The sequence below is a fragment of the Schistocerca piceifrons genome, chromosome 1, assembly GCF_021461385.2.
Source record: "Schistocerca piceifrons isolate TAMUIC-IGC-003096 chromosome 1, iqSchPice1.1, whole genome shotgun sequence".
NCBI classification, from domain to species: Eukaryota; Metazoa; Arthropoda; class Insecta; order Orthoptera; family Acrididae; genus Schistocerca; species Schistocerca piceifrons.
Window position 1 is genome coordinate 164,306,357 of NC_060138.1, and position 25,970 is coordinate 164,332,326.

General features: G+C 37.9%; 1 protein-coding gene across 1 annotated transcript in view; it reads right to left on the reverse strand.

Moving 5' to 3' along the window:
* LOC124787715 (kinase suppressor of Ras 2) overlaps window positions 1-25,970 on the reverse strand; it is a 173,936-nt gene that overhangs the window by 74,813 nt on the left and 73,153 nt on the right. The window contains exons 11-12 of the mRNA XM_047254563.1: window positions 23,021-23,301; window positions 8,931-9,104 (exon numbers count right to left, since the gene is read on the reverse strand). Of these exons, the coding sequence (XP_047110519.1) occupies window positions 8,931-9,104; window positions 23,021-23,301 (455 nt within the window). The remainder of the gene's footprint in view (window positions 1-8,930; window positions 9,105-23,020; window positions 23,302-25,970) is intronic.

Consider the following 25,970-nt stretch of genomic DNA (forward strand, 5'->3'; position numbering starts at 1 on the left):
TGAATGAAGATGAACCATTCTCCCATTTACTCTCTGTTTACTGAGGTCCTGCTTTCGGTCGAGGACAAACGTTAACAGAAAAGACAGATGCAAAATATTTCTTGTGTGTGTTAAAAGTCTCAGTTCCTCCATACGTGACCTAAATCCACCTATTACATTGTTGGGAGGGGGGCAGGAGGTCTCCTCTTCTGATGAATCAGACAATGTATTTTGTTTGGTCTGACAGTTTAGGCCTTATTTTTGATGTAAAATTCTCTCTCTCTCTCTCTCTCTCTCTCTCTCTCTCTCTCTCTCTCTGTGTGTGTGTGTGTGTGTGTGTGTGTGTGTGTGTGTGTGTGTGTGTGTGATGCAATTTGCTGATTTTACATTATTTGTCTTTTTTGATGCAATGGTGATGGGCGACTTGTCCGCACTGTTAACTTTAGCATCTCCTGGCATCCTGAAAGTCTCTCTCAGACTTTGGGGCAAGTGAATATTTGCAGAACTTCCAGCAACAAGTGTTTGTTCCAGCTTTCATTATTAGTCTGTGGTAAGGTCACTGCAGCAAAACATGGTGCAAATACTAGTGACTTAATAACCCGATACATTTCAGTATAACAAGACTGATTTCCAGAGCAGTTTACATGAACAGTGGGGTGGGCACATAGCCATTGTTCCACTAGAAAACCAGTCTTAAAGTGTTCTGGCAACATTTGTGAATTACACATAAGTACAAATACAGCTGCTTTATCAACATCACCATTTACTCTCTTCTTAATATTTTAAATATTTATAACAACAATTGAAATTCCTGGATTTTTTACTCCACATTCTCATTCACCTTCAGTTCCTGAATGCCTATCTCATGAGATTTACACAAACAGAAACCATATAGACTGAAATTATCTTATGACGCTCAGTTAAATGGGGCAGTTAACACCATTTTTGCATCTTGTATCTTGCATACCTTGCACAAAAGTAAATGTTTCTTTGATTGACGGACAATTTCTAAGTCTTTCTATGGATTTAAATGTTAAAGCTCCTCTCTCTCTTTTTTTTCACAAAGGATTCTGTGAAACAGTTAATGTTCTTACTATCCACTGCTTTCTTAAGACTCTTAGTTCAGACAGGACTACCCGCCAAAAATCTTTTGGTTGGTTGAGTAAATGTTGATCAATGGATCACCCATACTATCGTGATGCTGTCCCTCAAGTAGTTAAAGAAATATAGGTCAATCCACATAAAGCTACGCACTACCTGGATTGACCTAATACAACTGAGGCTGCCTGGTAACAACTGTTTTGCCTCAACAGTCATCCATCCAATTTGCGCACAGCATACTGTGGGACTGATTTTTATTTTAATAGATGATGGTCTGGATGGTAAAGCAAAGATCCCCATTCCCTGTGGCATACAATGTTTCACTGCCATTCTGTACAGTGGTTGCAAAAGTTGGCACTTATATATCCCAACTTCAGGAATCCTAGGTATGCCAAACATGTATTCAGCTTACAATGATGGAGCTCCTAGAGGTGCTCACTACTGGGCATGACAGTGGGGCACATGTGGCTTATTGAATGTCAAGGACTTCAGAAGCATTGAGTCCTATTAGGAAGGAAAATTGTACATGCTAGCTACACATATGCTGCAATACCCGTTTACTGTACATTTCCATATTTTTGTGCTCTTTTGACTACCTCACTTAATTCATTCATTGGCAAGCACCAAGTTGTTGTTACATCCAAACAAATGTGTGTTAATACCACTAGAATGAGATTTCACTATAGAATGAAATGAATCATTCAAGATATTTTTCACCCAGGCTGAGAGAGAGAGAGAGAGAGAGAGAGAGAGAGAGAGAGAGAGAGAGAGAGAGAGAGAGAGAGAAAGAGAGACAGAGAGAGAGAGAGAGAATACTGAATGAGAATTCTAGTGCAATTAGAATTAGATTTTGCTGCACAATAGTCAGTGGCTTCCTGAAATATGGGTGAATGTAGATGTGTCTGAAACACTGAGAAAAACTTGAAAAATGTGCTATCAAAAGTAGTCAGAACGAAAAACACACACAGAAGTGAAGAAACACTAAAGCAAAACAAGAAAGATTGAGGCCAGGGTTTTTTTTTGTAAAAAATGGTGAGAGAGAACAATGCAATTTAGAAGATGATGATGAATCATTTTGTATTTAGCCTATAACATATAAATAACCAAATGCCTAATTCATGCCATCACATACGAGTGGGTACCCAAAAGAAATCTAGCCTTTTAACTGATTTATTCACGTTTTCAGCACACACCTTCAACCTCCTGAGCTTGGACTAATACATGTGTCTAATATTTTATTCCATTTTGTAAAACATTGTTTAACTTCATCTTTTGCGATGCCTGACAGCCTCCATCATTTTCTTTCTCACCTCAGCAACATCAGCAAAAAACTTGCTTTTCACATCTCTGTTCAGTCTAAAAAAAAAAATTACCCATGGCAAGGATGGGTGAGTATCAGGGATGAGAATTTGGGATCATACCATTTTTGGTCAAGTATGGTCTCACAGACAGGATTGTCACCTGACTGCCACAAATCAGGCCACTTCTGCTGCACAATGTTTTCAACATTTTTAAGAAGAAAGCCTAGTTAACTGTCTGATCCTGAAAACAAACTCTGAATGGACAACTCATTGCATTGAACTCCAAGTCAATCCCAACAGCTCCACAATTTCTTCAATGGATCATTGCACAAATATTTTCAACATTTTCGTATGTTCGGGCTGTGGATGGACAACCAGAATGAGATTTGTCATCAACTGACATTTCATCATTTTAGTTTTCCCCACAGCATCATCCTTGTATGCCGTTTTTAACATTTCAAGAGTTTGTTACACTCGTCCCAAACAGAAAGCAGTATTTCATCACCACTTGCTGTTCATGAAAATCAGCCATTACAAAAATGACAATCACACTATAAACTCTGCAGAAACCACTACTGAGCTGCTTCAGCAATGCCAATCGGTTTTCTGACTCTGGAATGTTTATTCTATAGCCTCCTAGCAGCAAAAAACAGTACTACGAAAGCTCTGCACGACAAAAAGCAAGTTCAGTTCCTTTTGGGTACTCCCTTGTACATTTTTGTTTACAATTAGCTATTTCCACAGTTTAACAATTCATTTATAGGTTTAATTAAAAACTTCTGTTTAATGACAGAACAGTAGGATAATGAAGATAAAGTATTACTGTCTGATACCACTGCTTGAAAGGTGGTAGTGGAGAGTATTCGTTTGAAGGGGAATTAGGCCACTCATCAGCATCTAATATTAATATCCACGTGGTTCAGGTTCCTTGGTGTACTCAGTTTTATTTCTTTACGGGTTAATCATAATGGTAGAAACAGTTACATTTTTTGCTTAATGATCAAATAAAAAATTAAATAAAGGGGTCACGAGAGGTTAGTTGCTCATACTGTTTAATATCCCCTGCATATCCCCATTTCTCAAAGCGAGAACAAGCATCCCATTTGATACCAAAATCATTATGCATTCCAGATACTTCCAAACATGTTTACTTTACCCTTCCAACTAAAGGTCTCACTCATTTCCATCAATTATAATTACCAAGGAAGAAACTCATCAAAATAAAAAGAAGTGGGAAGACGGCAGTGCTCCACCAATGTGAGGACAACATGCCATGTTATTCTTTCTACATGAAGTCTATTTAACTATGTCTAATCGTAATACAGAGACACCAACTGCAATGAAATTTGCAAGCTGTTACACAGAAATGCTATACTTACTTTTCACCCGGTGAGAAGTAAAGCTATAGCAAAAGACTTTTAAAGCATGCTCTCTTACAATGATGAGACAAGCATAAATTCTGTGCTGCATCACAATATGTAAACTGACTATATATAAATACTACATGTTCAGTTAGTGAAGCGAATCTAACTGCTACTCTCAGGTTAGCCACTAAAAATGTATTCTGATAGCTGACTGTTCAGTAACATCAACACACATTTTTTATGAAATAGAATGGCATGTCTTTCATTGAGCCCTTCTTACAAATAATTAATGCACATGGTTATTTTTCCACTTAATAGTGGCACATAAGTTTTACGTAATTAGTTTTTCATTTATTTTCATAATATGTCCACAGAATGTTGCTAGAAACAACATAATAAGGGAACGAATAATCATTTAAGCAACAGTAAAGCACACAAAATGAAAGAACACAAAGGCTCAGTGTGTGTGTGTGTGTGTGTGTGTGTGTGTGTGTGTGTGTGTGTTTTGCATGCATGACCACCCATCCATGTAATCACACAAGCAATGCATAACAACCAAATTGCACAATACACCCAATTTCTGTACTTAAATAAACAAAGAATTATACAAGATTCTGACACTGCATCTAAATACAACTGGTTTTAAAATGTCCACAAAACTATACAATATTATTCTTGTTTTCTAAAAAATAACAAAAGATGGTAAGCAATGAGCATGGTACTACTTTTAAACACTATACAAGTTGATATATTTAACACATCTAGGTATAAAATACAGCTTTAAAACATCAATTAGTTTTTACACATAACATGCTTAACATTATATGGCATCATGCATGTTCTTAAGTATCTCCCAAGAACCCATGCTTAAAAATGGCACCTTTTAGAAGGGAGATGTAAATTTGGTACCGCTGACTAACATTTTATAGTTGTGGAAAAGATTCACTAGTGGAATACAAATGGAGAAAACAAAAGCAGTAAGACTGAATAGTCAATGATTTGAGAAAAGTTAAATTTTAAAATAAACTTCTTCATGAGCTAAAATATGGGAGTGTTGCTGTTGTTGCTAAACAGCTCATTTACATTCATACATCTGCAACAGCATACAGCCTCTTTAATATTACATTCCTTAGATGTTTTATTAGAATGTCAATGTCATGGTAACATAAAAATAAAGAAACAAATTGCTGTAGTATTTACGGTTATCTGGCTTGAAGAGAAAAATATAATATACAAGTCACAACCATAAGTCTGGTCAAGTAAGTCAGAGATCAATGTCAATTTTGTCTATGGCGATTTTTATCCTATTTTGTGCCAGATTATTCAGATTTATTTATGACCTGTACTTAATTATGACTCTTTAAATGGGTTTACTTGTAAAATTTGCTTAGAAAGTGCATAAAAAGTTGCTCAAATTGAAAATCAGTACAGAATGAATACACCGTTGTCAAGCTCATAACAAATGCTGCTCTAACCACAATTAACCTACCATTACATGGGGGTTCTGTGACTGTACACCAACCATCTCTAACATCACAGAATATTGTGCTAAAGATCCGAATTCTTAAACCAGAATAGGTGAATGACATATTAACTTGATTGTCACAACATTTATCAGATTTACAAAAACACGCTCATCTAAATTAATGCTGCAGAAACAGTCTGAGGGCAATTTTTTGTTCCCCTTTAATCCAATGCACATTACTATTCTTTGGATTCCCCCGACCCAGGAAAGTAGATAATTATGTACAATGACTTGCACTTCTCAATTTAACTTTTACATTAACCACACTATGTTCAAATAGCAGGCAGTCTCTTTCTGACTGTTTTTCTCCCCCCCTCCAATTGAAAGCTTCAGATTTGATTTCATCAATATACACACAACACTAAACACTTGCACATTATCTGACTGAACATATAATTTCACAGGTGACACTCATCGTAAATATCTTGGTAATTGTTAAGGTCACATTGGAAGAGGGGGTGGAAGAGAACACAGTAAGTTTTCACAAGGGCTGTAACCACAATAGGCAGTGGGGATAACATTAACTATAGCAACTCTGAAATACTCAAAACGAAGAAGAAAGTGCAAAGCACAACGATAAGTACTGAATATTGATCTAAACCAAAACTAATAGCAGTCTGAATTTGTGAGTACACACACACACACACACACACACACACACACACACACACCACAAGTAAGAACAAATGGAAACAAATGTGGATTCTTTGATGCAATAGATAAAAAACTTCAATTCCACTGAAGCAAAAAGTGTGTCTCCACAAGAAAATGCTTATCTAGGACCAAAAACTTAAGAGAAAATCTTAGCTCAGTACTTTGTTTCTCAACATTTTAAGAGTCAATTTGGGATCAGATTATTGTGAAGATGACCACTTTAGCAGCTAGCGTTTTGCTGATGCTTATTCACTCGCACAAAAGCGTACAGGCCGACCTCATCTGTTGACTGACAGATCACTGACAGTTGAAGAGGGTCATAATGTGTAACAGGCAGACATCTATACAAACCATCACACAGGAATTCCAAACTGCATCGGATCCACTGCAAGTACTATGACAGTTAGGTGGAAGGTGAGAAAACTTGGATTTCATGGTCGAGCGGCTTAAGCGACACATAATGCTGGTAAATGCCAAATGATGCCTCACTTGGTGTAAGAAGTGTACACATTGGATGATTGAACAGTGGAAACACGTTGTGTGGAATGATGAATCATGGTACACAATGTGGCAACCTGATGGCAGGGTGTGAGTATGGCAAATGCTTGATGAACGTCATCTGCCAGTGTGTGTAGAGGCAACAGTAAAATTCGGAGGTAGTGATGTTATGGTGCAGTCGTGTTTTTCAAGTAGGGGCTTGTTCTGCATGGCACTATCACAGCACAGGCCTACATTGATGTTTTAAGCACCTTCTTGCTTCCCACTGTCGAAGAGCAATTCGAGGATGGCGATTGCATCTTTCAACTCAATCGAGCACCTGTTCATAATACACGGCCTGTACTGACATGACAATAACATCCATGTAATGGACTGGCATGCACAGAGTTCTGACCCGAATCCTATAGAAAACTTTTGGGACGTTTTGGAACGCTGCCTTTGTGCCAGGCCTCACTGACCGATTTCGATACCACTCCTCAGTGCAGCACTCCATGAAGAATGGGCTGTTACTTTCCAAGAAACCTCCCAGCACCTGACTTGAACGTATGCCTACGAGAGTGGAAGCTGTCATCAAGGCTATGGGTGGGCCAACACCATAATGAATTCCATCATTACTAATGGAAGGCACCACAAACTTTTAAGTCTTTTCAGCCAGGTGCCTGAATTTTTTCGATCACATAGTGTACGTATGTAGAAATGTATTAGAAGTTTTTGATATTTCATTCCTTTTTTCAGAAGAATCTAATTGTTTCTTCTGCTTTCCTTTTTAATTTTGGAAGTTTGTCCCAAGGCTCATGAGTCCAGACCACAAGGACCTTCACCTTGGAATATGTGAAGAGCTTCTGAATCACATAAATGGGAATGAAATGTTCCTTAAGAGAATCATAACTGGTGATGAGATGTGGGTCTATGGTTACGTTGTTGAGCCCAATGTTCATTCTCTACAATGGGTCTGGAAAGGTTCTCTAAGACCAAAAAAAGCTCGTCAGGTCAGGTCAAACGTCAAAGCCATGCAGACAGTTTTCTTTGACTTTAAAGGATTATTTCATCATGAATTCGTGCCACAGAGACAAACTGTTAATCAAAGGTACTATTGGGACGTGTTGCGACATCTGCATGAAAATGTTAGGAGGAGATGGCCTGAAATGTGGTGAGGTAATACATGACTCTTGCATCACAATAATGCATATGCACATTCATCCCTGTTGGTGTGTGACTATTGCACAAAAAACAGAATCACTATGCTGTCTCATCCTCTGCATTCTCCAGAAAAATTGCAGACGGTGGTTCGTGCAATCACGTAAAAGGAGTACCATGACTGCTTTCGGAAGTAGAAACAGAGTTAGATCGGTGTATCAATTGTGGAGGAGAGTATTTCGAAGGAGACCATGCACAATAAGTAAAAGATGTGCATAGAAAAATTTTGTGGACAGAGTTCTGGAATTTGTTTCGAATAGACCTCGTATATACAACACTGTGACACAGATCAGTATTACATCACAAATGGTTGCTAGCTACAAAAAGTATGTTGGTCTAATGAGTTTCTGTGGCTTGCTGTTGTAGTGGCTTGCTGCTGCTTTGGACTGCTAAAATTTAAGCCCGTAAACAGAGACAAAACTAAGATCTACAACATTAGAAAAGAGAGAGTACAGTTTCTGCATAAACTAAGTTTTGATGAAAAAATAACTTAATACTTAATATTATAATGTTATTTGCTGAATTTCTGAAAGGAAATTTCAACTCACAAAATTGTAAGCCTACAAGGAGACAGAATGGTTGGTCAACACTTCACCCTCAGGAAGTGTTATTCAGACTAAATGTGGAAAGACACACACAAAAGTGTTTAACAGCATTTTTCTTCTTTCAAGTGTTTCTAACAGCAAGTGACTGAAATCTCATTTTACCTACCTGAAATTTATAAAAAAGTTCAATTACATTACAATCCAATGCATTTTACCAACGGTCTTCCAGAAGATCATGAAACTACTACTTTGATCCAAAAAGCCATCACGGTAAATGTATCTTCTTTATTACCATCTCCATGAATCAAACCTTAAGGATTCACAATATCAAATGTGCAACTAAATGTTTTGCTTTTATCTCATGAGCAGCCCATACAACAAGGTATTTCAAAACAGCAACCAGCGATATTTAGGTAACGGGAAAAAGTAATTTGTGGTAAGTTCCACACCTGAGCCCATGACATGCAGATTTGTGATAATGTTTTGCACTTATGTTCTGTTCATTTTGTGTGCAATCAGATGTTAGAATGGAAACTTCAAATTCTGTCTCAACTAGTTATAAAATTTCCTTTTTCATACATCTGTCACAATGATACTTAATCTTAAAGACAGTTACATCAGCTGTAATGCAGCTTTCAGTTTTGTGGACAGTTTCTCAGTGAACGGCTAACCTGGTGAAGCAGTAATTTTCACGAGCCTTTTAGCGTCATAATGCTCCCTGCTCTAGCTGGATGAACAGTCCATGGAGGCCAGAGAAGAAGATCACCTCAAGCTTGAAGGCCTCAAGTGTCTTCTCATCATCCAGGTGGTGTGTGTTGAGAACCTTAATGGCCACGTCACCATGCCAGTTCCCACGGTACACAGTTCCAAACCTTCCAGTACCAATTGGCTCACCCATCTTCAATTCATCAAATGGGATATCCCACTCCCTCATTGAAAGCTGAAATGGAAAAAAAGTTTCTTTTATGATACTGTATTATGTTAGATGGAAATCACAAAACAAAGTTTCTAAATATATAGTTGATGACAAAATACTATCCTCCTCCTTTGTTCTGTACCATCTAGGTACCACTTGATCGAGGAGAATAATGGGAGGTCTGGAACCAGATCTTCCATTTTTAATGCGGTGAGAACAAACAGTAGTTTGCATGCATTATATATTTCCAGGTCTCGTAAAAGTAGCATTCCTGACAAATTTGTTTTATCCTCTGGGTTCTTCCTCCTGATGTGTTGATTCATACTATAGAGAATAACTATATGTTTGAGAATTAAATAGTTCATAACATTTGTACTGTGTATATTAGTACACAGTGAGAGAAAAGTTCATCATCATCATCATCAAAACAGGCAGCCTGCACACAATAACTAATGAACATTCTATACCTATGTAATTTTTTATAGAAGAAGTTTCACCTGTTTTTTCCTTCTTTTCCTTTATGAAATTATAAATGTTCATCACCCTATTTCGAACATATTGACGTAAATCAACTGCTTTCAATTAGTGAAGAGGTGATCACAACAATCTTGTTATTAGCATGAAAGAATATTCTTATAGCCAAGAGTCTTGGTTTCAGATTTGATCATTATCCACTATTATGCTACAAAGAGATATTACCTCTACTGATGGATGACTAGATGGAAGAACTCCCCACCTTGGCTATTGAAGAACTGTTCCAGTTTATGGCAAGTTGGATGAATATCCAAAGGATGAGACACAATCTGATATCACAAAATAGCTGTCTGTTGTGAAGACTATGCTGATGCTTAGTCATATGCCAAGCAAACTCCCTTGGATGTATTCCACAAAGCATTTGCATGACATCCTGACATAATTCCAGGCTAAACATTCAACCACAGTGGTTACATGTTGCAACACTTCATCAAGATCTAGTTGGCAAAGTTTGAACTTTTTGCCTGCTTCTTCCTTTTGGCACTATTTTTGTTCCACTATGAACAATTTCATAGCCAACTAGGCGAAACCTTTGATACATCTGAAAGTTTGTGAATTATGTTTATGATTAGCCAGTGAACATCGCACACCTTTTTTTCCAACATTGTTTGAACAGAAATGTAATGGTTCAGCACCAGAGATTCCCCTGTGTGACAGTTCTCAGTTCCTTCTTGAAACAGTTGGACAATACTTAAAGTGGTTAGGAAATTATACATATGGAAACACAAGCAAAACCTCACAGTTCCACATTAAATCACAACAGATAAAGAACATTTAAATTAGCAGTCTAGATATGCAGTGATACCATATATAGGGACAATATTAGATGAAGTAACACGGATGTTCAAGAACATAAGCATTCAAATAAGTTTTACGATGCATAATTATCTGGAGAAAATCATCATAGCAGAGTATTTTTATTACACATAACATATACACTTAACATAATAAAATCTCATTTTCTTCCTATGTATGCATTTGCTAGGTGGTAACATTACACAGAAACTCTCATTTTAATTGTTTAACTGACTGACCTGCAAAGCAATTCCCATTTTAAAGACAAATTCCTTTAATGCTAAGACTGTCCAGAATGTCTACATTACTTTCCTCATTTCTTCAGGTTTCCGTGTGTGTGTGTGTGCGTGTGTTTTTTTGGTTTTTTTTTTAATGGATGCACTTGAGAACGACAAAACAAGTAGAGCAAATAAAATAATTGAAAACGCAGCCTAGTGAAATAATGCCATTCAAATAGTTGAACTTTCTTGGCTATCTTCCAGGCACATTTGGCCACACTAGGGATGCATACGCAACTCGTCCACAATGTGGTATTTGTGGAATTGTCTTCATTAACAACAACCAGTTGATTACAACTTTCCACAATTTTTTTCTTTAAAATATTGGGAACAAGTCTCTGTTTCAGCTTTCATCTTTTTAAGTAAATAGGGTGTTGTGACTTGGCAAGACAGCCAAGTCACTATGAGGTGAAGCCGAAAGGCACGCACTTAAGCTCACGCAGGCTGGCGTGAGGTCTGGAACAGTTAAGGGAATTAATAGTAGCAAATAAAGTACGTAGTGGATGTAATACTTAACTTTAATCCACAACTGGTGTACATTGCTCTTGAATGTACATGCTTCATAAGATAAATATCAAATGCTATGGCGCCTTGCTAGGTCGTAGCAAATGACGTAGCTGAAGGCTATGCTAACTATCGTCTCGGCAAATGAGAGCGTATTTGTCAGTGAACCTTTCCTTGCAAAGTCGGCTGTACAACTGGGACGAGTGCTAGGAAGTCTCTCAAGACCTGCCGTGTGGTGGCATTTGGTCTGCAATCACTGACAGTGGTGACACGCGGGTCCAACGTATACTAACGGACCGCGGCCGATTTAAAAGCTACCACCTAGCAAGTGTGGTGTCTGGCAGTGACACCACATGGGCAACCTTGTATTTTGATAAGAGGAGATGACACTACAGACTTAGGCTGTATGTTGCTTTGAAGCTGCTGCTGCCACATTAAATGCCCTAAAACATTACCAGACTACTATTCAAATTCATAATTTGTCATGTGGGTGCAACAGTCATTTTAAATAGAAAATATTACAATCCAATCATGAATAACAGTGCGAGGAAAGCCTTTTTAGATTTTTTTCTGATATTAAATGCTTATTCCTTATTCATAACCATGCATTTTGCTTTATACAGGCTCACAAAACTAATGTTCGATCTCTGTACTCTTCTCCAAAAGGCTGAGAACATATTTTGCTATATTTCGCCCGTTTATAACCATTCCTTCTTACAGCTTTCACCCAGAGAGCTTTTTGAGTTGACTGATGGTAAATCTGAAGTCAAGTGACAGAAATAAAACCACTCCAATAGAAGTGAACAGAAACACCAAACTTCATTTACCAATAAAATGTGATTCCTTTGCACTTTAGACGATAATCAGAATGATTATTAGACACCTAAGTTACACAAGCTGGCACTTTTGTTCAAAATACTTCCACCAGAAGCTTGTGTTCAGGGCAACTAACATGGCGGACATTGGCTTCAAGTTTGTGGCCTCATGACAACTCCATGGGCAAAATGCAGCACAGTGGCCCCACAGCACACACGGTTGGTTTCGTTATGGGATGCACTGTAGAGCGAAATTTGCTGTGATAGCATCAGAGCTTGAAGACACAGAAATATCCCCTTCAGCCAGTTGTAATCTTAAATTATTGAAGGCCAGACTTCTATCAAACTCGACTTTTCAGTCTGAAGGGAAGCAACTAAAAATTTGTTTCACATTTAATGCCTTGAGGTCATTGAGTAGTTCGAGTGCCATGCTGCCACTGTTACTGCACCGTGGGTGATGCAGCGTGATGACTGTGTAGCCTGGAGTGCGTCGCATTTGCACTTTTCTCTGTGACAGTTTTGTGATATTTGGCCCATAATACTCTTGTTGTTGAGCAGTCAGCCCTGCCCAGGAGCCGCGGTGGTAGTCTGGCAGGTCACAGAGTGTTGCAGCACACTATTCACGTGCATGCAGCGTGCAAGTCGGCACATTCTACGACAGGCCAAATCCAGAGGCATGCTGTGTAAAGCTACTGAAGCACACAGTCACTGGGCAGTGCCATCTACTGAAGCTGCCACACTGCCTGCAAGCCACTCAGTTGTGTGGCCCACCTGCTGCCCAGCATTGTGCTGTCCTTGCCAGGTAGTCTAGTCACCACCTGAGTGGCACTGTCCATTCATCATCGAAGCCTGCTGCACCTGTCCTGCACAAGGGTCCTGATTTCAATTCTTGTGTCTAACACTGCAAAGCAGCCAGCCATCACCAGGTCAATGTTGCCTCCATGCGAGTGTCCTGTGCCAGCAGCCCCACATGCACTGCTGCTGCTGCCTTCCATGTGTCTGTCTGGTAAGTCCATTAGAACCTTTTGTCTATTCATTTTGAGGACATAAAATGCCTACCACAAGGCCGTAAGCAGAAGGAGCTGCAGAGGTGATTGGTAGTGAATCATTTAGAGACCTGTGAGAGCTAATAGTGAGTCTCCTGCTAGGGAATCGTCATACAATCTAGTGTCACGTAGTGTGCATTGTTGTTGTTGTTGTTGTTGTTGTTGTGCATTACTTGAGCCAATAGTCAAATGTGGTAAGTTAATTTCCGAGTTATTATCATCATTATCAATGAAAAATATTCAAGGGAATTTTTTGCAACTGATCTTAATTATAATTTTTAGAGATGGTAAATGTGTGGATAGCAATATAAATGCAGTAAGGTTAAGATAGATGGTAAATTAATTTATTTCACTTCTTGGGTAGGGAGATCTTTGTATGTGTACTTCAAGATTACAGTGATTATTCTGTGACACTGCCTTTATGAAAAGTTTCATTACTGACCCGTTAAAGAGTTGTAATTTGACAGATGTGACATTTATTTTGTACTTCCGAGACTTTACTGCAACAGCCACATTGTTTCTCTAACAAAATGGTTATAGTTTCATAGAGGTTTAACTGCTCCTCCAGGAACTCCTGGCTTACGAGTTGTGGATTAGTGACCACAGAGTCTGAGCCAGTCATAGCATTCTTTCAGTTTAGTTTTCATGCTACAATCTATTCTACCTCCTATTACTCTCCTGCTAGCCTCACAGTTTGAGGCACCATGTCACGGGTCTGCACAGCCCCTCCCATCGGAAGTTGGAGTCCTCCATTGGGCACGTGTGTGTGTGTGTGTGTGTGTGTGTGTGTGTGTGTGTGTGTGTGTGTGTGTGTGTGTGTGTGTGTGTGCATGTTTCTTAGAATAAGTTGATTTAAGTAGTGTGTAAGTCTAGGGACCAATGACCTAAGCAGTTTGGTCCTTTTGTAGAGCCATATAATTTGAAGTTAACAGCGGAAATTCAATTCTACATCACTTCAACATCTTATATTGTATTGAGTAAAGGCCACATGAGTAAAATTATTAATAAGAGTTCTTCCCATAAGAAGAATTAGAAGGCACTAACGATGAGAGGTGTCAAAAGATACGTTACTCTCAGACATCAGTGTAGCGGCAAAAAAGTTGAAAACTGATAAAAAAGAATTCGTTTTATCAACAATTAAAACTGAAAGAATTCATTTTATCAACAACTATCTTTCATTGAGGCTAATATACCAATGGAAAAAATTGATCATCCGAAACTAAGAGTATATGAACAAATACGTACCACGTTAGTGTAATATTATATATTTTTCGAGGGGAACAAATATGAGCACCAGTCGGACTGCGGGGCTTTGGAGCAGAGATTTTACTAGTGTTATTAAAAACAGACACACATGGTTTTATGTACCAAAATGCAGCTGGGTGTAAAGGTAATTCCTTTATGCTTGTACAGAACCAACCCCAAAAACTATTCTTACTTTTCTAGCAATAACAAGACAAACTGAGACCTGGAGAATCAGCAAAATTTGGACTTTCCTGTGTTGCCAACTATCACAAGGCAAGAATTTTAAAAAGTACAAATAGAGTGACCTACTCAACCTAACCCAACTGTCATGCATCAAGATTTTATAATGTTTATAACATGAAGTTTTGGGATGGAAAAAATGGAAATGTCGTGTGGCTAGGGCCTCCCGTCGGGTAGACCGTTCGCCTGGTGCAGGTCTTTCGATTTGACGCCACTTCGGCGACCTGTGCGTCGATGGGGATGAAAATGATGATGATTAGGACAACACAACACCCAGTCCCTGAGCGGAGAAAATCTCCGACCCAGCCGGGAATCGAACCCGGGCCCTTAGGATTGACAGTCTGTCACGCTGACCACTCAGCTACCGGGGCGGACAAGTTTTGGGATGATGTATAAAGCTGGCTTCCTCTATTTGTACGTCATTGCAGCCAACTTGTGCACGTGTAATTGCCGTGTCGTCACTATGTTGACAATCACTAGCCCCACAACCGAACCAACATGCATATTTTTTGATACCCATATTTTTTTGATACTTATATTCTTTTGTACTATCACTTACTATATTTACATATGAATTCGAATCAAACTGAATATGTTTTCTGTACTCAGTACATTAATTACTATTCTTATATTATGCATGCCGAAATACGAAGATTAATGAGCTGAAACCATTGAACACAAATGAAATCACAGGCACAAAAGACGACTGAAAATCTGCAGCAGCATTTTCAAATCAACTTCAGTACCCCAAGGATAGCAATCATGTGTTTATGCCACGCTCTCTCATTCAACAATATTTACGATTAGATAATGCATGCTGGAGCCCCACTCATTTCAAAAACAAGAATAATAATTCCTTAAATTGTGTTAAATAGTACTCTAATATCAAGTCTATTGTCATTTTTAAGGTGCTGGAGACTTGCCCTTAGCTGGAAGATTATGGAAGGTTCTGTACCTCAAATCATCAAATATGAGGAGGAAAGATTAAAAGAAGCTACGAAAGATGAGAGACTTTCAATTCTTTGTGATGAAACGATGGACAGAAATGGGCAGAGTGTGTTCATGGTTTTGATAAAAGTACTTAGTTCAGAATTTTTTTGTCAGGGGAGTGAAAGTTATTGCAAATTCAAATGCTACAGCATGTTCACAAGCAGTTATGTGCATATTTCAGAAACCTAAAATTCAGTACCAAAATGTAGTTTCTGTAACTTCGGATTCAGCCTGTTACAGTGGCAAGTGTATAAATGCAATTTGGGTTTTGGATCCAGCACCGTTAGAACACATGCAGTGCTGGGTCCATAAATTAAATTTGGCAGGCAGTGTGTGAACCACGGGACTCAATGATTTGAACCATTGTGTTGAGCATCTTTAATATCCGAAATAAATAACGTGCATACATTCAATTCTTAAATCTGAAATATGAAGGTGAACCCACAAAAGCTACACTTTTCACGAGTCCCGTCATCACTAGGTGGAACTTCAGTTTAAAAGCATCAAGTACCTTGGAGAATGTCTGTATGATACAGTAGAATCTGTTGAAACTGTTTAAGATAAGAGTGTGTCTGTGAACTATTTTAAAAAGTTGACCTCTACTGTAGTAAAAAAAAATCAGTGCCTTGCCATTTTTCTTATTGAGCATTGCTCAAAATATTATAGTTTGCTGCTGCCATTAGAGAGAATTTGTGTTCTACGATTCAAGTTCAGTGAGTTTTGAAAGAGCTTTAAATTACTACAGGATGCATCCCTTCCCTCACCCTGCCCCCTCCCCTCCCAAGACAGCCTACGATAAGCTTAATACACTGCCGAAGCAAATCCAAGTACATTTACCATCTCTGTTCTAAACTGGAGGTAGAGAAGCCTGATAAAACTGAACCACTTCATACAGGGTGAGACGTGAAGAACTGTCATTTCTTCTGTCAGTAAATTGTTTGATCCAAGAAACATACTGAAAGGTGACTCATTGTTGAAATCTCTAAACTAATTGAGTAAATTCCTATTCTACGAGAGTTTTTAAAGGAACATCTTGAACTATACAAAGTGTTTAGGGATTTAATTGCTAGTTCTTGCAGAGAACTATCCTACTTTCTCTGAAATAAGAGTATGGGCATTTTGTGGAAGCTGCAGTGCATGCTTTGTGGATTCCAGTCAGTAAAGTTGATAGGCATTTTCAACATCCTGTAATATAATGTCTGGCAGCAGAATAGCCCTGACTCCCAGTAAATGGAGGTCATGGTTTCCCTGTCTTTCTCAGATTGATTTGCAGATTCTGTACATAGGCTAGGCCCTACTTATTAAAGTGGTAAGATAAATGTTTACAAACACTCATGCTTTGATGTATGTCGTTTTCACCAGATGCATAATTTTCACGCTTTTTGAATTTACGTAAAAATAAAATATGATTCATTGCAAATTTGCATTCAATTTTTGCTTTGGCTTTTATTGCTGAAAATAAAATTTACCAAAATTATTGATAAAAGATATAAGAATAGTGAAAACATACCAAAACAGATTTTTAAAAGTGACCAAACCTGATAAAAATTTACAACACAAACATGTGCCTCTATTAATTAGTAAGGAACATTTCTGTAATTAATCAGCAATTCAGCAGAGAGTACGGGTGGAAATCTGTCCTACACCCATACTCTCTGCTGGAAATATCACTTTGCCACGAAGAAAAATAATCAGCAATTCATAATGATGTGAATATTATGCTGCCAAGGAAATTCTGTTAATGGGTTAGATGCAAGTAGATCTTGATGAACTTAGAAGGTGCAGCCAGTAGACAGCAAGGTCAATAGACATTGTCAATCAATAACCCCTTGAAATGTAGCCTCAGGCATAAACTTCATTTATTCATGAACTAGTTAAGATTTCATAGTAAGGGGATATGACAAGGCTCATTGTGTTTACTTCTTCTTCTTCTTTTTTTTTTCTTTACACTTTTACTATTAATGTGGTTATAGAAAATCTGTAAGTTTGAAGGGTTATATACAACAGTTTCAGTGTTACACACACAAGTATTATTTTAATTAATATTAATATCTTAACAAATCAGTTGTGTGCAAAGCACTTACCTACGTAAATATGGACTGGTTTTGCTACAGACTAACTCCTTGAAATTCTATTGATACAAACAACAGTTTCTTCCATTTCCACAATTCTGCGTAACTCTTCTTATTTTAGATCTCTGAGAAATCCGCTATAAAGTGACTTACCTTGAGGATGATTAGTGCAGTGTGGATAGTAGTGTTTATAGGAAGTTGCACATTTTCTCTGAATGAAAACCATAATATCTAACAGACAGGAATTTTGTTAGTAGGAATAATGTGTAGATTTTTTTAAAATTAAGGAATTATTAGTATGCATAGACGTTTATTTTATCAATGTCTCTGAGGTCATTTACAACTAGTCTGTTTTCGTGGTGGAAACCCACTAGTTAGTAATCTAAATTCTACATCATTATTAAGTCTGCCAGTAAATCTATACAAAAAAAAGTGAAGAAAAAAAAGTTTCATTTTGAAGTGCCTCACTTAAAGAAGATTAATCTGAATGTTTAGTATTTTCTTACAGTTTGGTTGTTTGATATACATAAATATAATTAAAGTCCCATCCTGACAACAATAAAGAAATACAATAACAACATACCCCTCTCAAGTCTCTAAGGCCCAACAAGGGTCAATCCCCCACTGAACGTGTACCTTGTACTTCAAGGAAGGGGAAAGGATTATACAGGATGGCTAGAGAAATTTTTAGTAATTTGGTACAAAATTTTATTCTGAATTTTCTTTGTACGCTGTTTAACTAAGAATTAAGTGCGAGTTTCCTCAAAGCCCATGTATGTGAAGAAGTGTAGTGTCAGGAGATGCTTAGTTTCCAGTACTTTCCTGACAAAAATAGCTAAATGTATCTGTAGGTTAACCAATGGGTTGCGTGAGAAACAAGTCACGGGTGGTTGCTGGCCATTCAAGGAATTTGGAGTCAAATCTGGACACTCTCTTGGACTTCAGCGACAGAGCAGACAACAGCCTGTCTCTCTCTCTCTCTCTCTCTCTCTCTCTCTCTCTCTCTCTCTCTCTCTCACTCGTGCCTTCAAACTGAGCAGATAGCTCAGCGCATCTGACTAACTCTGTTCTTCTCAACCATCAAGTTAATTCACATGCACACCATCTAGATTTGCGGACATCCTCCAATCCTGCATTAATGAGCCCTTATGTAACACAAATATTCAGAAAACCAAAATTTGGTTTGCTTTGCTCTTTCATTTTGAAACTCTCTTCATATGCCCATTCCTTATCCATACCAATCAGGCTCCATTTCTATGTCAGTGCATATCTATTGAAATCCTAGAAAAAAAAAAAAAACCTGCCCTTTAGTAGTTTTGTTTTAGCTAAATTTAGTTATTCCACAACTGTACCAGCTAAAAAACAATTGAACTACATACATCATACTCGGTTCAGAAATTCACCTTCAGGAACTGGCAGAAGTTTAGCAAGACTGTTGAGTAACCTGCTCCAACACACAGATGTACGTTATGTTAAGTTAGTTCTTGTTCCAAGTTGATGAAGGTTCTTGTTGTCTCTTAATTCAGAAGAAATGGATCACACTTGTTCTTTTGTAATATTTGCAGATAGTTAACTCAGATATTGAAAAAAACTGAAACTTATCCTCTTGCAGGGAATCAATGGACTACACAGGATATTTCCATCTTACAAAAACAGTTGGAATGACTGCAAAAATAAAATAAGGGGACACTAAACAATTGTAAAATCCCAGTTTTCTTTCTGCTGTAATGCCTGTTCATCACAGTGAATATCTGCAACTGTGACAGTGAGTGAAGAAGAATACAATGACAAAAACACAAATAATGAGAGAGGGCTCTATGCATGGTAACCCAACACCACCTCTGCTGTCCACAGGCACAACTGTGGAGAAAAACAAGCTAAGTTACTGCCAACACAGAAAAATTAATATTAGTAACTACAACAAATAATGAAGAAAGGGAGATGGATAGACTTGCTTATCGAGGAGAAGTTGCATCCTCAGACTAAATACTGGAGTAATAAACATGTACATTTAACACTGATGACCTCTACAGAAAAACAAGTTTGTGGTGGCACAACAAATTTAGAGAAATACTAATACTAAATTGTTATTTCATGCTGTAGGTTATCTACATGAGAAAGCTTTATTTTTACTTCAAAATGATATCTTACGACACTTGAAATTTCTATTCCATCACTTGATCACAAGCTGAATTGATCCTATGTAAATGACTTCAATAAAAGATACTGACAGTTGCACTTACTCCTATTTGTTAACATCAGTTTTTCCTTTCATATTAAACAATGCTTGAACTGACTGTCATTAAAATCATCTATACTTAATCTTTTTTTCAAAATTCTGTTAATATATTACTACCAGTAACAGTTACTAGACAATGTATTGTGAACAAAGCTTTCAGACTGCGGACAACAAGATGGAATACCTGTCTTATACACACCACACACACACACACACACACACACACACACACACACACACACACTAAATAAATGATAGTTGTCTCTGCAACCTTGAGTGTAATAAGATGTGGCATGCCACCTTTATATAAAATTTATTTAGTCTAGATTTTGAAATAGATAAGTTTGCTTTCAGCTTACAGTAATTTTGATACATTAGCCACATTTCCTATATAGCAATGCACAACCTAAAGAGCAACAGACACCAAGTAAACAGCAACTACATCTGTCAATGCAAACTTTATGAATGGGTTGGTTGGATTCCAAAATCACAAAAACTATAATAATGAAAATGTGTCTCACTCCTTGTCAACTTGTGACATGAAACTGTAATGACTGCTTTACACCAGAGTGAACAAACATCAGCGAATGAGAATTCCCTCTCATATAAACAGTAGCCGAGTACAAGTGAACATCATTCAGTTTGGTTCAGTTCACATGAGCTCACTTGTGTTCGACTGGTTGTCAGTTTTTCAATGAACCACCAGAGTAAGTTCACACCATCATCACTTTGGCACCAGCAGCATAGAGAGCATTGTCTGTGGTTCTGTGAGTGAACTTTTATTACTGACACAAGTTACATGAGTAATGGAGTGATCTGAAGAGAATGTAATGTTTCTGACTAGAATATAGACACAAACATGGTTCTTAGATCCAAGAGATCCACACCTCAAATGCCAAACAAAGAAACAATAATAATGATGGAATATTGCCGAAGCACTGAAAGGTTCAACTGGGGATGTGAGAAAGACAATAAATTCATACATGCTTGCATCAGGCAGTAACATAGTGAATAAGCACAGGTTTCATATTTATTTTTATTAAAATGTGGCAGCACAATAATTTTTCCTTGAAGGTAAACAAAGTCTATTATGCTGATTAAACATATGTGAAGGACTATCATCCACCTGGCCTATGTTCACTGTAGGTGGAAATACAGCTTCTCATCTGAATATCTGAAGAAGACAAAAGATTTCTGACATCTCCAGGGTGTGCAGTTGTACTAATAAGCACTGGGAATTAAAAGTGAAGGCAACTTTTCACTTCAATCACTATTTACACACTAAGGCATAATCACCCTTTCTTTACCTCCCCCCCCCCTTCCCCCCCTCTGTGGTACTTTCCTCCCTTAACAGAATATGATTTTGCAGAAGTCAATTATATGCCCTCTATGAATTGTGGCAGTATAACACTCTTATAATAGTTTATGATTTTTATGGCCAGAGCTTCACTTTCTCCATTTACACTCTGTATAAACAGATTGTGACGTTTCTTAAAATGATTCAACCAGCGGTTCAATGCACTGAAATTTTCAATGTCAATCTACAAAGCTATTTCACAGACCTTGTCTAGCAGATTTTTTCGCTTATAAGAATGCTTCCACTTCTCTGTCCTTGAAACTATATTAGAAGAATATTTTCCACATCACTGACTGTAGACACATGAATGTTCCTCCATTTTGAATCCACAGGAATCATTATCTTTGGCATTTGAGAACACTTCCATATTTTTGAATATGCTGCACATGTAGACAGCTATAAATCTTATTTCTTCCCCAGGTTTGAATATTAAAGTTAAGATAGTCATCAACATCGCCGATGGTCGTCAACTTTTGCTAGACTGTAAGCTTTTAAAATCTGTTTTTGCACTTCGTGGACTCAGTTACTGTGACTTCACATCAGGTGACCTTAGTTGAATGGAAATTGATCTCGGGTTCTTTCAAGGCATCTGCCTGTATTACTAGAAGGGAAGTCGTGTTATTGAATAAGATCTAGGTACATGTTGACCGGTTGAATTAATCACAATTTACTGCATCACATAACAAAAAATTTGACTCTTGTGAAGTGAAACGGAAAGAAATCAGAAACCCACTCTAACATGTTAAGAATTACATAAAAACTAGATTTAAATTTGCAAAATGTTTCTAGTTTTTTCCTTAAAGGTGGACTCTTTCTTAATGCAGGGTTTGTTAAGAGCATAACATTGTTCTTATGGGAGTTTTGCAGGAAGCAATGGAAATTTTCATTATAAGTGCATTTGTTAATTCAGGGTTTAGCTGTATGCACTTTAATAAAATCCTAGAAGTGCTTTGCATACTCCACTGTAGGCATCACGAACTATCTGAGATACAGCAAGCATTCAAATGAGAAACAATTTAAATGTAAATGTCTCCAGCTGCTAACAGCCTGAGAGTAAATGCTAACCTTTCTTCAGGTTATGTTGCTCCAAGTGTTCTGCATTTAAATTTCCCCCTCAATTGTAACAAGAAATCAGCAAAAACTGTAAAATGACATGCACTAAGCTTCGCAATAATGGTAAGGAGTTCAGTGCACTACCTCCTTGTTTCATACACTTAGGCCTACATTCTTCTTGTGTAATACCATTTTGCTTGCTTCATCATAATCAACAAGTTTGTCATGCAAACTTATCCTATCTGGATACCAAAGTTTTGCATTTCAGCTATAAATAATGTTGTGTCAAGTGAAACCCACATAGTGCCCCCCCCCCCCCCCCCCCCAAAAAACCACAGAATTGTTACAGAAGAAATAACACAGTGTTGATACAGTAGGCATGCTATGCTCATTATCTCGTGTTCTCTTCCATGTACCATGTAAATGCTTGTACGCAGATACACAAGTTTATTCTGTCTGCTTACATTCACTCCAGTGTAAATAAGAATTAATATCACAAATTACCATGTTTCTTAATCACATAGCTTCCTCAAAAACACTTTGGAAGTAAGTAATAGTTCTTTTACAAGATTCAGGTGTGATTTTCAATGTAGTGGTGGCTATATCACTGTGTCATTTTGTGTGGAAAACACCTTAATCTTCATTGTTTCCTCAATAATTTATTAGTGAACCTTGAAAAAATTTTATTTACTTAAACTTATTAGTGAACTGTTTAGAACTTTCATATTTTTAATTTTTAATATCGCAGAAAGTCATAATAAATGTTACTTACACTGTTTTGTCTGGGCCAGGTTCGTTCAACTGCTTCCCCATCAGACACTTGACTATCCTGGGAGTCAACCCGCACAGGTGTACGTTCACTGTCACTACCAGACACAGTACGCTCACTGTCATTGGACTTTGATGTGTCTGCAAGGTCATCACTCTCCACCGTCTCTGTTGTCTTTACTGAAGTATTCGTAATGACAGAAGAACTACTAACTGGAGTTGATGCAGAAGGAGCCAATGGGTGTGTCTCTAAGGTGACACCCTTCTCAGGCTGCGAATTCACATCTGTGTGCACAAAAACATTGTATCAAATGTGGAAGGGCAAATTAGTAACTTCCTGGATATGAACACGTATCAGCTCACAACAGAAAGAAATGGAAACATTATTCATCAATTCAAGTTAAAAATTTGAAAAGAAGGCTTTGCTGTTATTCACAGCAATTAAAAATATTTCAACTTTTAACAGGAGAAAAGGGGGATACTAAATAGCACACAAAAATCAAGAAAACCTGTGAAACTGTAGACAGTTACAGGCTAGTTGGACAGCATAAGAATTCATTAATTTATACAAGGGCATCCATTAACCTGTAAACAATATTTAGAACAAACGATCCACACTGAAATCCTTAAAAATTGCACCTGCTCTCAGGCTTCAGAAAACTACAACACCATGAATGATACAGCAAAACAAAACAAAATATATCTGAGAAATAAACACATTGATATGCAAATGATGACAGCTATATTTTAAGTATGACCTGTTTTTCAACACTGTTTTAAATATTGTGTTACAGAATAAGTTCCAGAGAGCTAAACAGTTTGGTAACTGCAGAATATGGCCAGAAATTTTGTTTCAGCCAGCAAAAATTTAGCATCAGTGGACATACATTATCAATTATATGATATACACCTCCAATGGAATGAGTTCAAATGTGAGTCAATAGAATTTGTTCATAGACAGAAGGATAAACAACATTGGTGAACAATACTTAGGACAATTGCCTGTCTATCATTTCTAAATATTGTGAGCTCAATTTTTCACAAAACTGCAACATAATTGAACTTTACAAATGGGCAGTGTTCCAACAACTTTCCTTCTCGTATTGTAAACATAGTTTAAATTATGTTGAAATGCAGAAATCAAATAAGACTTGTCAAGAATTGTGTCTTTTGACAATAGTATTTTATCGTATGTATTACAAGGATCTCGCATAAAAATAATCATGAGAAATACAGCAAGTGCAAATTAACTTGGATTCTGTTACTGGATGGCAGCACACACACACACACACACACACACACACACACACACACACACACACACACACACAAAATCTTACACAATCATTCACAATTCTTGATGTATTATAGGATGTGCACACTGAAGTATTTAATTTGGAATCTCAGCATGTTGTACGTATTAAAGAAGAGGTAGCTCAAAAGTTATCAGTCAAATGATCAGCTGACTAATTCTCTACTTTCCAAAATTAATCTGAAAATGTTATAAGAGTGGTCAGTTAAAGAGTTACACAGCAGTACCGTTGCTTAACGATCTTCACAGTGTTTAGTTGATATCACTAACAAGAACATTTATACAGTAACAGAAACATGCAATGCACCACAATATCCGTAAATAAACCTTTAACCACAATTTATTTTTTATTGAAACAATCCATTTCATGAATAAGAAGACAGCCAGGGATAGAGAAACTGACACCCGTATTGAAAGATAAAAAATTTAGTTGACAACACAAGGTCAAATAATTAAATGAAGTGTAAGTTATATTAGACAGAAAGACTGTACAATCAGGAATACACTTATTGGAGATTAAGAACTAGTCATTGATAGTGATTCTTTTTGTTCGGAGAAATAAAAGTCGTAAGGGGGCAAGGTCAAAAACGAGTGCACTCAGAGCCCTGTGAGCCAGGGCTTTATCAACGTGGAAAACCCATTCACCCGACTGCCGAAAATCATGCCTCTTCTACCATAAATTGATGCATAATCTTTTCAAAACATCTATGCAGAAAGCATGGTTAGTTGTCTAACGCTCTGGAACAAACTCTGAATGTACGACTCCTCTCATATAAAAAAAGGGGCAGTGGGGGAGTGGGCAGGGGGAAGGTGGTGGTGGGAAGAGGGAGTGGGGAGAGAGCAGACAGGTGGGTTCAGGGGAGAGGGGAGGGGAGAGGATAGCAATCGGGTGGAGGAGAGAAGAGACGAGACTAACTGGCAGAGGGGGAGAGGAGACTAACTGAGGGTGGGAGAGACGAGAGGGGCCAAAATGGTGGGAGGGGCTGAGCATATTGGAGGAGAGGATGAGAGAAGAGTAACTGGAGGTGGAGAGAGAGGAGAGTAATTTGGGGGGAGGGAAGAGGAGAGAAGAGTAATGGGGAGGGGGAGGGGAGAGGAGTAATGGGGAGGGGGAGTGGAGAGGAGTAGAGGGGAGGGGAGTAATGGGGAGGGGGAGGGGGAGGGGAGAGGAGGGGAGATTGAAATGGGGAATGCAGATTTAACCCAAGTTTTTCTTAAACAATATTACGAGAAGGTTAGATTGTTATTCACCACATAGAGTTGGCATTGAGTCGCAGACAGCAACAATGAAAAGACTGCTAAACAAAGTCCTTCAAAAATATGTGCGAGCACATACACACGCGCCTACGCCTGGGACCTCTATCTCTGTCTACAGTGGTTGACTTCTGACTGTGTCCATGTCTGACATCAATACAATCTGCAGCCTATGGTGTGAGGTTAGAGGCAGCAGGGGGTGAGCAGGGGAAAGGAATGCTGGATGGGGGTTGGGACTGGAGAATCTGATCTCCTGCTTCTGAGAGCATATAATGATGTGTTGGCAACAGGATTGTGCTGCTATTTGCAGGGTCAGGAGGCTGTGCTGGGGAGTAGAAAAGAGAGAAAGGGGACAAGAGAGGTAGAGAAGGGGTGAAGATTGTAGGTC